Here is a 15183-nt window from a genome sequence, read left to right as displayed (position 1 = left end):
CTTACAAAGCTACCAGTGTGGGATCCGTACCAGATAGAGTCGATAGAAGAGATAGAGAAGATCCAACGGAGAGCAGCGCGCTTTGTTACAGGATCATTTAGAAATCGCGAAAGTGTTACGGAGATGATAGATAAACTCCAGTGGAAGACTCTGCGCGAGAGACGCTCAGTAGCAAGCTACTGGCTTTTGTTGAAGTTTCGAGAACATACCTTCACCGAGGAGTCGAGCAGTATATTGCTCCCTCCTACGTATATCTCGCGAAGAGACCATGAGGATAAAATCAGAGAGATTACAGCCCACACTGAGGCATACCGACAATCCTTCTTTCCACGAACAATACGAGACTGGAATAGAAGGGAGAACGGATAGAGGTACTCAGGGTACCCTCCGCCTACGACAGTGAAAAATGCGCCACATTGTAGAGCATCTCAAAGAATTTGTATTCCCGCGTCAGAAGTGCCAAGTATCGTCGCCAGAGTGCAGCATGGTCGCATGAAGTGAAAATGGCGACTCCACAGCAGCGCACGGAAGCAGTACTGTGGTTTGCAGAAACAAAATCGCCGATTACTGTGTAAAGAAATTATCGTCGTGCGTATGAATGTGATCCACCTGATGTGAAAACTGTTAAGAAATGGTATAGGAAGTTTCTGGAAACAGGAGGTATTCGGAAACATCCTGGCGGTGCACGTTACGGAGTTTCAGAAGAGACGGTGGAGGACATCAGACAAACGTTTCTCAGAAGCCCACATAAGTCATTTCGTCAAGCATCTAGGCAACTTGATGTACCTCGATCAACATTGCATCTTGTAGTTCACCAGCTTCTTCGTATGTGTGCTTCCTGAGTGCAAATTCTGCAACATCTGACGCCGAACGACAAATGATACCGATAACAATTTGCTGTGGATATACTGCAGCTTATTGATATGGATGCCAGCTTCCTGGAAAAATGTTTATTCTCAGATGAGACAACCTTTCATCTATCAAGAAGGGTTAATAGGCATAATGTTCGGATTTGGGGTTTGCAAATTCGCACACTGTCATTGAACATGTTCGTGATAGCCCTAAACTAAACGTCTGGTACTGACCAATGCACGACAGCGTTGTTGGACCGTTCTTCTTTGCGGAACAAACACTGAATGAGTCACTGTATATGGACATGCTAGAGCAGTTTGTGTACCCTCTGATACAAGACTTGCAACTCAACATCAGTTTTCAACAAGATGGAGCTCTGCCGCATTGGTCAACGGATGTTCACAAGTTCCTGGATAATAAATTTCCCAATCGTTGGATCGGACATGGAGGACCCATTGCCTGGCCACCACGTTCACCCGACATTACGCCACTTGATTTGTTCATGTGGGGATTCGTGAAGGACCGAGTGTATGCGACCAAAGTGGACGACATTCCTGCGTTGCGACATCGTATCACTAATGCGATTGCAACAGTAACAGAGGAAATGTTACAAAGAACTCGGCAAGAAATTGAATGTAGACTCGATATTCTTCGTGCTACAAGTGGTTCATATGTAGAGGTGTATTCATGATAAAAAAATAAATTATTTCAGATGCTCTACAATGTGGTGCATTTTTCATTGTATCTACTGTGTCTTCTCTTCCTGGGTCTCTGAAATCAGGGAGATTTGAGTGGGACACCCTGTACTTCTACATCTACGTGATTACTCTGCTATTCACAATAAAGTGCCTGGCAGAGGGTTCAGTGAAGCACCTTCAAGCTGTCTCTCTACCGTTCCCCTCTCCAACGGCACGCGGGAAAAACGAGCACTGAATTTTTTCTGTGCGAGCCCTCATTTCTCTTATTTTACCGTGATGACCATTTCTCCCTATATAGGTGGGTGCAAACACAATTTTTCGCTATCGGATGAGAAAACTGGTGATTGAAATTTCATGAGAAGATCCCGTCGAAACGAAAAACGCCTTTGTTTTAATGATTGAAACTCCCATTCACGTATCACGTCTGTTGCACTATCTCCCCTATTCCACGATAATACAAAACGAGCTGCCCTTCTTTGCACTTTTTCGGTGTCATCCGTCAGTCCCACCTGATGCAGATCCCACACCGCACAGCAGTACTCCAGAATAGGGCGGGCAAGCGTAATGTAAGCAGGCTCTTTAGTAGACCTGTTGCACCTTCTAAGTGTTCTGCCAATGAATCGCGGTCTTTGGTTTGATCTACCACAATATTATCTATGTGATCGTTCCAATTTAGGTTATTTGTAATTATAATCCCTAAGTATTTAGTTGAATTTACAGCCCTCAGATTTGTGTGACTTATCGCGTAATCGAAATTTAGCTGATTTCTTTTAGTACTCATGTGAATAACTTCGCACTTTTCTTTAGTCAGTGTCAATTGCCACTTTTCGAACCATACAGATATCTTATCTAAATCATTTTGCAAGTCGTTTTGATCATATTATGACTTTACAAGACGGCAAATGACAGCATCATCTGCAAACAATCTAAGACGGCTACTCAGATTGTCTCCTATGTCGTTAATAGAGATCAGGAACAATAGAGGGCCTATAACACTTCCTTGGGGAACGCCGGATATTACTTCTGTTTTACTCGATGACTTTCCGTCCATTACTACGAACTGTGACCTTTCTGACAGGAAATCACGAATCCAGTCGCACAACTGAGGCGATACTCCATAGGCAAGCAGTTTGATTAGAAGACGCATGTGAGAAACGGTGTCGAAAGCCTTCTGGAAATCTAAAAATATGGAATCAATTTGACATCCCCTGTCGATAGCACTTATTACTTCATGAGTACAAAGAGCTAGTTGTGTTTCACAAGAACGATGTTTTCTGAATCCGTGTTGACTATATGTCAATAAATCGTTTTCTTCGAGGTACTTCATAATGTTCGTATACAGTATATGTTCCAAAACCTTGCTGAAAATCGACGTTAGTGATATAGGCCTGTAATTGAGCGGATTACTCCTACTTCCCTTTTTGGGTATTGGTGTGACTTGAGCAATTTTCCCGTCTTTAGGTACGGATCTTTCTGTGAGCGAGTGGTTGTATATAATTGCTAAATATGGAGCTATTTTATCAGCATACTCTGAGAGGAACCTGACTGGTATACAATCTGGACCGGAGGCCTTACCTTTATTAAGTGATTTAAGCTGCTTTGTTACACCGAGGATATCTACTTCTATGTTTCTCATCTTGGCAGTTGTTCTTGATTGGAATCAGGAATATTTACTTCGCCTTCTTTGGTGAAAGAGTTTCGGAAAACCGTGTTTAATAACTCTGCTTTGGTGGCACTGTCATCAGTGACTTCACCGTCATTATCGAGCAGTGAAGGTATTGATTGCGTCTTGCCACTGGTGTGCTTTACATGTGACCAGAATCTCTTTGGGTTTTCTGCAAGATTTCGAGACAGAATTTCGTTGTGGAAATTATTAAAAGCATCTCGCATTGAAATACGCGATGTATTTCGAACTTCCGTAGAAATTGGCCAATCTTGGGGATTTTCCGTTCTTTTAAATTTGGCATGCTTTATTCGTTGCTACTGCAACAACGATCTGACCCGTTTTGTGTACCGTGGGGGATCGGTACCATCACTTATTAATTTCTGTGGTATATATCTCTCAAATGCTGTCGATACTATCTCTTTGAAAACATTCCACAACTTTTTTACACTTACATGATATTTTCCGAAAGAATAATGGATTTCTACTGTTAATGTTAAACCTCTGGTTTAGTCAGTTAATCCGGGTCCCATCTCCTTAAATTCCCACCTTTTTGCAGTTTCTTCAGTTTTAATCTACAGTTCATAACCAATAAATTGTGATCAGAGTCCACATCTGCCCCTGGAAATGTCTTACAGTTGAAAACCTGGTTCCTAAATCTCTGTCTTACCATTATATAATCTATCTGATACCTTCTAGTATCTCCAGGATTCTTCCATGTATACAACCCTCTTTTATGATTCTTGAACCAAGTGTTAACTATGATTAAGTTATGCTCTGTGCAAAATTCTACCAGACGGCTTCCTCTTTCATTTCTTAGCCCGAATCCATATTCACCTACTATGTTTCCTTCTCTCCCTTTTCCTACTCTCGAATTACAGTCACCCATGACTATTAAATTTTCGTCTCCCTTCACTACCTGAATAATTTCTTTTATCTCATCATACATTTCATCAATTTCTTCATCATCTGCAGAGCTAGTTGGCATATAAACTTGTACTACTGCAGTAGGCGTGAGCTTCGTGTCTATCTTGGCCACAATAATGCGTTCACTGTGCTGTTTGTAGTAGCTTACCCGCACTCCTTTTTTTTTTATTCATTATTAAACCTACTCCTATTTGATTTTGTATTTATAACCCTGTATTCTCCCGACCAAAATTCTTGTTCCTCCTGCCACCGAACTTCACTAATTCCCACTATATCCAACTTTAACCTATCCATTTGCCTTTTTAAATTTTCTAACCTACGTCACGTCGAAATGAAGTGTAAGCTAGAAACAAACAGAGATTGAGAGCTGCCAGCCAGTCGAAAGATGGAAGATGGAAAGTACACGAGCAACTATCGCAATTATCTTACGTGGTGTAGAAAATCACGGAAGATCTAAAAGTGAATATCTACAGGTGTTTTTTGTACCTGATTCCTCGAATGACAGTAGAGTCAACAGCCTTCAGTGCGTAAACGTGAAGCGCCTGTGTCCCAGAATCAAACTTACCTTTGATGTCGATAGGAGGTTCATTTGATGGTCCTCCATAGCTGGTCGTAACGTAGTGAATTTCGTAAAGCGGCAGGAAAATAGCAGCTTCGTTGAACCAGACGCTGTAGTAGAAGCCGTAGAGCAAGTCGGCGAGAGCGAACATTGACGACGCCTCTGGCTGTTGCCTCTCACACTGCGCGCTGAAGTCGTCGCGAAAGGCGGGGTACTGCTCGTGGTACGACAGCAGGCGATAATTCAACAGCGGCAGCCTGTTGACGCACGAGCGGCGAGGTTGAACGTTAAAAGCAAATAAAACAAACACGCCAAATCATGTACAGTGCAAGCAAGAACGTAAAAATGTTCATGATGGAATTTTCGCTCTGCAGCGGAATGTGTGCGCTTATTTGAAACTCCCTGGCAGATTAAAACTGCATACTGGACTGCGACTAGAACCGTCGTGTCTTTTCTTTTTTTAAGCAAAGGTCTGTCCTTGTGATGAGCTACAGTGATAAACATGATCGTCCATTCATCGTGACCGGACCAAATATCTCACGAAATAAGCGTCAAACGAAAAAAACTACAAAGAACGAAATTTGTCTAGATTGAAGGGGGAATCCAGATGGCGCTATGGTTGGCCCGCTAGATCGCGCTGCCATAGGTCAAACGGATATCAACTGCGTTTTTTAAAGTAGCAACCCCCACTTTTTATTACATATTCGCGTAGTACGTAAAGAAATATGAATGTTTTAGATGGACCACGCTTTTCAGTTTGTGATAGATGGCGCTGTAATAGTCACAAGCATATGGCTCACGATCTTAGACGAACAGTTGGTAACAGTTCGGTTTTTTAAATTAAAATACAGAACTTGAACATTTTATTTCGGTTGTTCCAATGTGATACATGTACCTTTGTGAACTTATCATTTCTGAGAACGCATGCTGTTACAACGTGATTACCTGTAAATACCACATTGATGCTCAAAATTATGTCCGTCAACCTCAATGCATTTGGCACTACGTGTAACGACATTCCTCTCAACAACGAGTAGTTCGCCTTCCGTACTGTTCGCATATGCATTGTCAATACGCTGAGGCATGTTGTCAGGCGTTGTCGGTGGATCACGATAGCAAATATCCTTCAACTTTCCCTACAGAAAGAAATCCGGGGACGTCAGATCCGGTGAAAGTGCGGGCCATGGTATGGTGCTTTGACGACTAATCCACCTGTTATGAAATATGCTATTCAATACCGCTTCAACCGCACGCGAGCTATGTGCCGGACATCCATCATGTTGGAATTACATCGGGATTCTGTCATGCAGTGAAACATCTTGTAGCAACATCGGTAGAACATTACGTAAGAAATCAGCATACATTGCACCATTTAGATTGCCATCGATAAAATGGGGGCCAATTATCCTTGCTCCCATAATGCCGCACCATACATTAACCCACCAAGGTCCCTGATATTTCACTTGTCGAAGCCATCGTGGATTTTCCGGTTGTCCAATAGTGCATATTATGCCTGTTTACGTTACCGCTGTTGGTGAATGATGCTTCGTCGCTAAATAGAACGCGTGCAAAAAATCTGTAATGGTCCCGTCATTTCTCTTGTTCCCAGTGGCAGAATTGTACACGACGTTCAAAGTCGTCGCCATACAAATCCTGGTGCATAGAAATATGGTACGGGTGCAATCGATGTTGATGTTGCATTCTCAACACCGACGTTTTGATTACCGATTCTCGCGCAATTTGACTGCTACTGCTGTGCGGATTAGCCGCGACTGCAGCTTTAACACCTACTTGGGCATCATAATTTGTTGCAGGTCGTGGTTGACGTTTCACATGTGACTGAACGCTTCCTGTTTCCTTAAATAACGTAACTATCCGGACACTTAGATGATGTCGTCCAGGGTACCGAGCAGCATACATAGCAAACGCCCGTTGGGCATTTTGATTACAATAGCCATACATCAACACGGTATCGACCTTTTCCACAGTTGGTAAACGGTCCATTTTAACACGGGTAATGTATCACGAAGCAAATGCCTTCCGCACTGGCGTAATGTTACGTGATACCACGTACTTATACGTTTGTGACTATTACAGCGCCATCTATCACAAAGCGAAAAAAGTGGTCCAACTAAAACATTCATATTTCTTTACGTACTACGCGAATATGTAATAATAAATGGGGGTTCCTGTTTTATGAAATGCAGTTGATATCCGATGGACCTATGGCAGCGCCATCTAGCGGGCCAACCATAGCGCCATCTGGTTTCCCCCTTCAAGCGACAAGTTTCGTTCTTTGTAGTTTTTTCGTTTGACGCTTATTTCGTGAGATATTTGGCCCAGTCATTATCAATGGAGCACCCTGTATAACGTTAAACAAATGTTGATGTAATTTTTTACCATTGCCAACAGGTTCCGCTATTTATCTACATAAAGCATGGAACTTTAACGTACGACAATAGCAGTGTACATTTTTATCCGCAGAAGACGTACACGAATGTCTATGTTCTGTGTTATTCCCCCCATCTCCGGACAATCCAAGCCAAGGCACGCTCACGACTCCGTCTCCTCAAGCTCCTTTCCGGCCGTACATGGGTCTGGACCCCTCCACCATACTCCACACCTATAAATCCCTCAACAACCCTATCCTCTGCTACGCCCATCCTGCCTGGAACTCCGCCCCTCCTACCTTTTACAAATTCCTTCAGATCTTTGAATGCCATGCCCTCCGCCTCGCCTATCGCATCCGTCTCCCCTCCCCCACGTGGATCCTGTACGACCTAATTCCGTTCCCCCACCTCCTACTTTTCCTCGAACAGATACGGATCCTCTACACCTCCCGTAAACTCGATCCTGCTCACCCGCTTGTCTTACCTATCCTCTCCCACCCCTGTCCGCTGCCGCGCCTATATTCCCACGTCCCACCTGCTCTCCATCTCTCCACCCTCCTTACCCTCTCCCAAGGTGGCTTCCGCCAGCTCCCCTCCTACCACATTTGATCCTCCCTCCCTCTTCCTGTGTTTCTTCTTTTGGGCACCCTCCTTCCCTTCTCTCCTCCTTCCCTCCCTCCTCCCTTTCTCCCCACTCCTCCCCCGGGCTTTCCCTACCCCCGTCTCTCTACTCCTCGTCCCATCTCCTCTGCCATTGGCACCTTTGCTCTCCCATCTCACTCCCCCTCACCCTTCTCACCCTCTTGGCAGGTCCCCGGACTCGCACACGTTACATGAACATTCGCGCGCCGGAGATCATCGCCATCCGTTTCTCGTGTGTGCCGTCGTGTTTTGTGTTCAGTGATCACCGTCACACTCCATCGTTCACATGTGCCGTCGACATCATCAGTGTTAGTGCGTCGTGTCAACAGTTTGTAGTGTGGATTATCGTCGAGTGTGAACGACTCCGTGGTTTTGTATTTATGTGGCTACTGTTTTATTACCCGCCATTATGTAAATTATGTGTATTCCTTCTGTTTTTTTTCTCATTGTCTTTTCTACGGCTGAAGAGCAGCGTAGAATGCTGCTGCCAGCCTGCCTGTTGTACAGGCAATCGCAACAAAGGAAAAAAAATTCTGTGTTATTACACAGGGTGGTCAGAAATAGTCTGAAAAGTTTGTGATGGTGTTGCAAGGTATATTGTCATGAGAAATAATTCTCAAAAAAAAATTCGATACCTAGCGCCGTTTCCGAGATAATAGCACTGGATTTAACCAATCAGACAGTTACGTGATGAAATTTCAAGCTCGCCGCCAGATATAATTGTCGTCAGTTGGTGTCAGCGTCGATGGACGCACACGAAACTGCTCAACCTTTGAGTTGGTTCGATGCTTACCACTATCACATGTCCCATTTTTATATCATTTTTTTGGTTTCCGGGAAAGCAAACCAAGAACACGTTCGGCAATCCCGTTTCTTGAAGCTGCACATTCCGTAACTTGACTGGATAACTTCAGTGCTAATTAACTCAGAAACAGCGCAATGTGTCGAATTTTCTTTGTGACATTTATTTCTGAGTGCAACCTGCCCTGTAACACACTTAGACGCTTTTCAGACTTTTCCAGGCCACACTGTGTACAGGGTGAGTCACTAAGTGCTGCCAGCTAGAATAAATCCGAAAGTATGATAGTAGTTGAAAAGTTTGTGGGACATATGTTGCATGGAACAACAGGGGTCATAATATGACGTTGGTTTTCTGTTGCTCGGTGGGGTCGCTTCAGAGATATGAAGCGCACCTTCGTTTTTTAAATGCGATGCTATAGTTTGGTACTTGTTTTCTGACGGCGGCTATCGAGACGAATCCAATGATGTGTAACAGTAAGGTCTTTGAAGGTCAACGAAGATCAAAAATGTGGTCGTTGTTGTTGTGGTCTTCAGTCCTGAGACTGGTTTGATGCAGCTCTCCATGCTACTCTATCCTGTGCAAGCTTCTTCATCTCCCAGTACCTACTGCGGCCTACATCCTTCTGAATCTGCTTAGTCTATTTATCTCTTGGTCTCCCTCTAAGATTTTTACCCTCCCTGCTGCCCTCCAGTACTAAATTGGTGATCCCTTGATGCCTCAGAACATGTCCTACCAACCGATCCCTTCTTCTTGTCAAGTTGTGCCACAAACTCCTCTTCTCTCCAATTCTATTCAATGCCTCCTCATTAGTTATGTGATCTACCCATCTAATCTTCAGCATTCTTCTGTAGCGCCACATTTCGAAAGCTTCTATTCTCTGCTTGTCTAAACTATTTATCGTCCATGTTTCACTTCCATACATGGCTACACTCCATACAAATACTTTCAGAAACGACTTCCTGACACTTAAATTAATACTCGATGTTAACAAATTTCTCTTATTCAGAAACGCTTTCCTTGCCATTGCCAGTGTACATTTTATATCCTCTCTACTTCGACCATCATCAGTTATTTTACTCCCCAAATAGCAAAACCCATTTACTACTTTAAGAGTCTCATTTCCTAATCTAATTACCTCACCATCACCCGATTTAATTCGACTACATTCCAGGATCCTCGTTTTGCTTTTGTTGATGTTCATCTTATATCCTCCTTTCAAGACACTGTTCAGTTCAACTGCTCTTCCTGGTCCTTTGCTGTCTCTGACAGAATTACAATGTCATCGGCAAACCTCAAAGTTTTTCTTTCTTCTCCATGGATTTTAATACCTACTCCGAACTTTTCTTTTGTTTCCTTTACTGCTTGCTCAGTATACAGATTGAATAACATCGGGGATAGGCTACAACCCTGTCTCACTCCCTTCCCAACCATTGCTTCCCTTTCATGTCCCTCGACTCTTATAACTGCCATCTGGTTTCTGTTCAAATTGTAAATAGCCTTTCGCTCCCTGTATTTTACCCCTGCCACGTTCACAATTTGAAAGAGACCATTCCAGTCAACATTGTCAAAAGCTTTCTCTAAGTCTTTTTTTTTTTTTTTTTCTCTTCTGACTGATTGATGTGACCCGCCACGAATTCCTTTCCTGTGCTAACCTCTTCATCTCAGAGTAGCACTCGCAACCTACGTCCTCAATTATTTGCTTGACGTATTCCAATCTCTGTCTTCCTCTACAGTTTTTGCCCTCTACAGCTCCCTCTAGTACCATGGAAGTCATTCCCTCATGTCTTAGCAGATGTCCTATCATCCTGTCCCTTCTCCTTATCAGTGTTTTCCACATATTCCTTTCCTCTCCGATTCTGCGTAGAACCTCCTCATTCCTGACCTTATCAGTCCACCTAATTTTCAACATTCGTCTATAGCACCACATCTCAAATGCTTCGATTCTCTTCTGTTCCGGTTTTCCCACAGTCCATGTTTCACTACCATACAATGCTGTACTCCAGACGTACATCCTCAGAAATTTCTTCCTCAAATTAAGGCCGGTATTTGATATTAGTAGACTTCCCTTGGCCAGAAATGCCTTTTTTGCCATAGCGAGTCTGCTTTTGATGTCCTTCTTGCTCCGTCCGTCATTGGTCATTTTACTGCCTAGGTAGCAGAATTCCTTAACTTCATTGACTTCGTGACCATCAATCCTGATGTTAAGTTTCTCGATGTTCTCATTTCTTCTACATCTCATTACCTTCGCCTTTCTCCGATTTACTCTCATACCATACTGTGTACTCATTAGACTGTTCATTCCGTTCAGCAGATCATTTAATTCTTCTTCACTTTCACTCCCGATAGCAATGTCATCAGCGAATCGTATCATTGATATCCTTTCACCTTGTATTTTAATTCCACTCCTGAACCTTTCTTTTATTTCCATCATTGCTTCCTCGATGTATAGATTGAAGAGTAGGGGCGAAAGACTTAACACCCTTCATAATACGTTCAAATGGTTCAAATGGCTCTGAGCATTATGGGACTTAACATCTTTGGTCATCAGTCCCCTAGAACTTAGAACTACTTAAACCTAACTAACCTAAGGACATCACGCACATTCATGCCCGAGTCAGGATTCGAACCTGCGACCATAGCGGTGCCGCGGTTCCAGACTGAAGCGCCTAGAACCGCTCAGCCACATGCAACTGGTTCTTCAACGCATCAGGAACATATCCGGCAAAGGGTAGTTACTAACGAGGGAACGGAAATTGGTACTCTTGCAACCGTGGTTTCCAGATCCTTGTGTTAGTTCGCGTCAAATCGCAAGGGAATCTGGCATGAGCCAGAGTAGTGTTGTTCATGTTCTGCATCGCCATAAATATCAACGTTACCATATCAGTCTCCACCAAGAATTAACTGGTACAGATTGTATGCGTCACATTGAATTCTGCAGATGGACTCAACTTCAGATTCAGAGGGATGACTCATTTATTAAACTGCTTTTATTTACTCGGGAGGCTACATTCACGAACCTTAGAAATGATAATTTGCATAACATGCCTTATTGGGAAACTGAAAATCCATGTTGGCTGCGACAAGCTGCACACCAAAAACCATGGTCGGTGAATGCATGGCGTGGGATTCTGGACGACAGACTTATTTCAACGAAGGTAATCTTAATGGTAGGAAGTACACCACATTCCTGCTAGAAGTGTTACGTCTGTTATTGGAAGAAATACCTTTAGGAACAGAAAGTTGTACCGACACGATGGGTGTCCGGCACATTTTCGCTGATGGCTAGATATGATTTGCAGAGAGAATTCCGAAACTTTTGGATTGCACGCGGAGGAGATGTGTCGTGGCCGGCTCGTTCGCCATACTTGACGCCTCTGGATTTTTTCTTGTGGGGAATCGTAAAAGACATTGTTTATAAATACGTTCCAACTACAGATGAAGATATGCGAGAGAGAATTGTCAGAGCATGTGCTTCGGTAAGTCCCGATGTGATAAGGAATACCACTCAATCCATGAAAAGAAGATTGCAGCACTGCACTGATACCAATGGTCATCACTTCGAACACCTCCTGTAAATGGAGGATCATGCCCCCTTTGTGACCTTCGTTGACTTTCAAGAACCTTACTGTTACACATCACTGGATTCGTCTCGATAGCCGCTGTCAGAAAATAAGTACCAGACTATAGCATCCCATTAAAAAAAAAAAGAAAAACAAAAAAACAGTGGATTTTCATACCTCCATAGCAGCCGCACCTAGCAACAAAAAACTAATGTCACAGTATGGCTCCAGTTGTCCCATGCAACATTTGTCCCAGAAAGTTTCCAGCTCGTATCATACTTTCGGAGTTATTCTTGGTGGCAACAGTTAGTGACTCACTGTATAGTCTGAACTGATTTTAAATGTATACAGAGTGGTCCAGAAAAATGTAGACACTCGTCGATAGTCAGTATTAACAGAACAAAATGACATTCCGTTACAATTCTTGCACGAGTGTAGGGTTATTTTACGTGTTTAAAATGACCCCCATTAGCAGCCGAGCAACGTCGATTCCTCTCTACTGTTGACCTAACAACGACTGCCAGTGTAGCCAGAGGTTTGCCCAAGACATCATTGTTTAGATGAATTATAAAAACATAGGTAGTACACGAAAGCAACAGTACTCCCTCTGGTAAAAGTAGTAGCACCGTTCATTACAATAGTTTGCTCTGCTCATCTGTTGCGTATCATATGACCCATCTGAAGACAAAATACAATATCAAAAATTGAAGACCAAGCGGAATCCCGTAATGACCAGTTGCTGTAACCATCTCCTTCAATATCGTCCATTACTAAAGTTTGTTTGCTCTATCCTGAATTAAATAACCTCAGCAGTTTGTGTAACAGTTAAGCAAAAATTGATTCAAGAGTCATAATGAGTATGATAAAATAGTTTAGATAGTTTGATAAAATAGTTTAGATAAGTAGTTTAGACATGAAGAGAATAGAGGCGTTCGAAATATGGCGCTAAGGAAGAATGCTGAAGATCAGATGGGTAGATCACGTAATTAACGAGGAGGTACTGAATAGAATTGTGGCACAACTTGACTGGAAGGGACCGGTTGGTAGGACACGTTCTGAGTCATCAAGGGATCTCCAATTTAGTACTGGAGGGAAGCGCGGAGGGTAAAATTCATAGAGGGAGACCAAGGGATGAATACACTAAGCAGATTCAAAGGGATATAGGTTGCATTAGTTATTCGGAGATGAAGAAGCTTGCACTGGATTGAGTAACTTGGAGAGCTGCAGCAAACCAGTCTCTGGACTGAAGACCGCAACACAACACAACAATGAGTTTAACATAGGTTTCAATGTACACTGGTTTATACCTTATTATATACTTCCCAGGCGACTTCTTGTCTTCTTCCACCTTGTAATTCGCTGTCTGCTCGCTGACGTATTGCATATCCTGTACCCAACCCCTTAATTTCACGTGCAGCATGTCCCTCATATGCTCCACGTGGTTAATCCAGGTACTGAGTAACTCATCATTCGGGTGCGTATCCTGAGAAACACAGAGAATAATTCAAATTACTGGCATAATATTCGCAACCAGCAGCCAGTCTTAACTTAGACTTATAGGTAGCGCTACTACGTAACATTGAAATTGTGGCCGGCACATGGACGAACACTCAGTTCTTTACAGCAATTGCAACATGAATCCAAAATAAGTGTCTAGTGATGTCTTATTAAATACATACAATTTTCAACCTATAACAACAGATAAGAGAGTTCCAATTATTTCTAGGTAGCAACAGTATGTGAAGATAACACGATCTAGATTTTCTTTTTTCCTTTTTGCTGTGCTTTCTTTTTCCTTGTTTTCCACTTTACTTTCTTTATAAATAGAAAAAGTTATTTCAGGATGAGTACTGTACATTTATTTTTTCCTACAGCTATGTTCCTGTTTGCCTCATGTCATCACCATCACAAATCGTTGTGCTGATTGCTGAGCGTCGTGACCCGACTACCGATATGTTTCCACCCTGGCCAGTTACCAGCTCCTCTCAGAACCTTCTGGGGAGGCAGACCAGAGATGTCCTTGATTTGATCTCTGCACCTGGTCGTTGCTCCTCTCTCCGGTCTTGTGCCCTAGACCTTTCATGATTATTTTTTCGAGACTTTCTCCATCTCTTCTCACAATTTGGCCATAGAACTGGAGAATTTTTTGGTTGACACGAGAAAAAGGCGCCTGGAGGTACTGAGCTGGTCTATGATGTACTCATTTGTTCTTCTTTCGGTCTGTTTTACGTGCAGCATCGTGCGCCAACACCAAAGCTCACACGCTTCGATGCGCTGTTAGTCTCTCGCTTTAAGAGTGCGTGTCTCGACACTAGGAGTGTTGATATTTTCAAAAATATCGGAAAGCCGATATATTGATATTAAAAACATATCGTTACAGGCCACCGACTTATCGACAAATGTGTCGATATATCGACGGAAAACGTGGATACGTACGGGCCTATAAATATATCGGGTGCATATTGTAAAAAAACTGCCGGTTTTAGATCTATATATTTAAGTATTGATTTGTAATTTGATACTCTGTACATCAACAAGCTAGCTACCAGCTTATCACCCTTATAGCGAGAATTAAAAAGAAAACGACGCACTTTCACGATTGGTGATAACCACTTTGCTAACAGTATGTAAGAGGCACAATATAAGGTGACCGATGGGTCCGTCGCTGGATTTCGTCGCATATCGGATTTGCCCAGAACACTCCTTGTCGACTTCCCTGTTTTCTCCCATTTCTGCAAACGCCAGCGCCCTAGCAGCTGTGGTGTCAAATTTGCGTGATGAAGTTAAACGTTGCAGTTTCTGCTGGTAGCGCCGAGCGCTGATTACGTCAGCATACCCCTCCCCCCCCCCCCCCCCCCCCCCCCCCCCCCACAAACACACGTCTCCGCCCAATCGCGTCATTTACATTGTGGTCATCTATTAAAAACTCTTTTTAATAATCCCGATGTGAAGAAATAGCACACAGCTGGTGTGCTATCTCTTAACATCGGAAATCTTGTTGTTTAATTGACCCAACCATCAGCTAGTGCATTCGGACTTCCTCTTTGTGCCTCCTATACTTCGGTGAAGAGAGTCAAAGAGAAATACTGC

At 43.1% G+C, this 15183-nt stretch overlaps 1 protein-coding gene across 14 annotated transcripts in view; it reads right to left on the bottom strand.

The window, feature by feature from the left end:
• Window positions 1–15183, bottom strand: part of LOC126424792 (uncharacterized) — a 322429-nt gene that overhangs the window by 257771 nt on the left and 49475 nt on the right. For 11 of the 14 annotated variants that reach the window (XM_050087575.1, XM_050087576.1, XM_050087573.1 and 8 more), the window contains exons 5-6: window positions 13401–13576; window positions 4706–4956 (exon numbers count right to left, since the gene is read on the bottom strand). The exons of 1 other annotated variant lie outside the window; for it this stretch is intronic. In XM_050087575.1, the coding sequence (XP_049943532.1) occupies window positions 4706–4956; window positions 13401–13576 (427 nt within the window). The remainder of the gene's footprint in view (window positions 1–4705; window positions 4957–13400; window positions 13577–15183) is intronic. 2 more of the 14 variants (XM_050087570.1, XM_050087567.1) reach the window with 1 other exon arrangement.

Source organism: Schistocerca serialis, chromosome 10 (assembly GCF_023864345.2).
Source record: "Schistocerca serialis cubense isolate TAMUIC-IGC-003099 chromosome 10, iqSchSeri2.2, whole genome shotgun sequence".
NCBI classification, from domain to species: Eukaryota; Metazoa; Arthropoda; class Insecta; order Orthoptera; family Acrididae; genus Schistocerca; species Schistocerca serialis.
The sequence above is the reverse complement of the archived record's forward strand: the minus strand, read 5'-3'. Positions and strand labels throughout refer to the sequence as shown.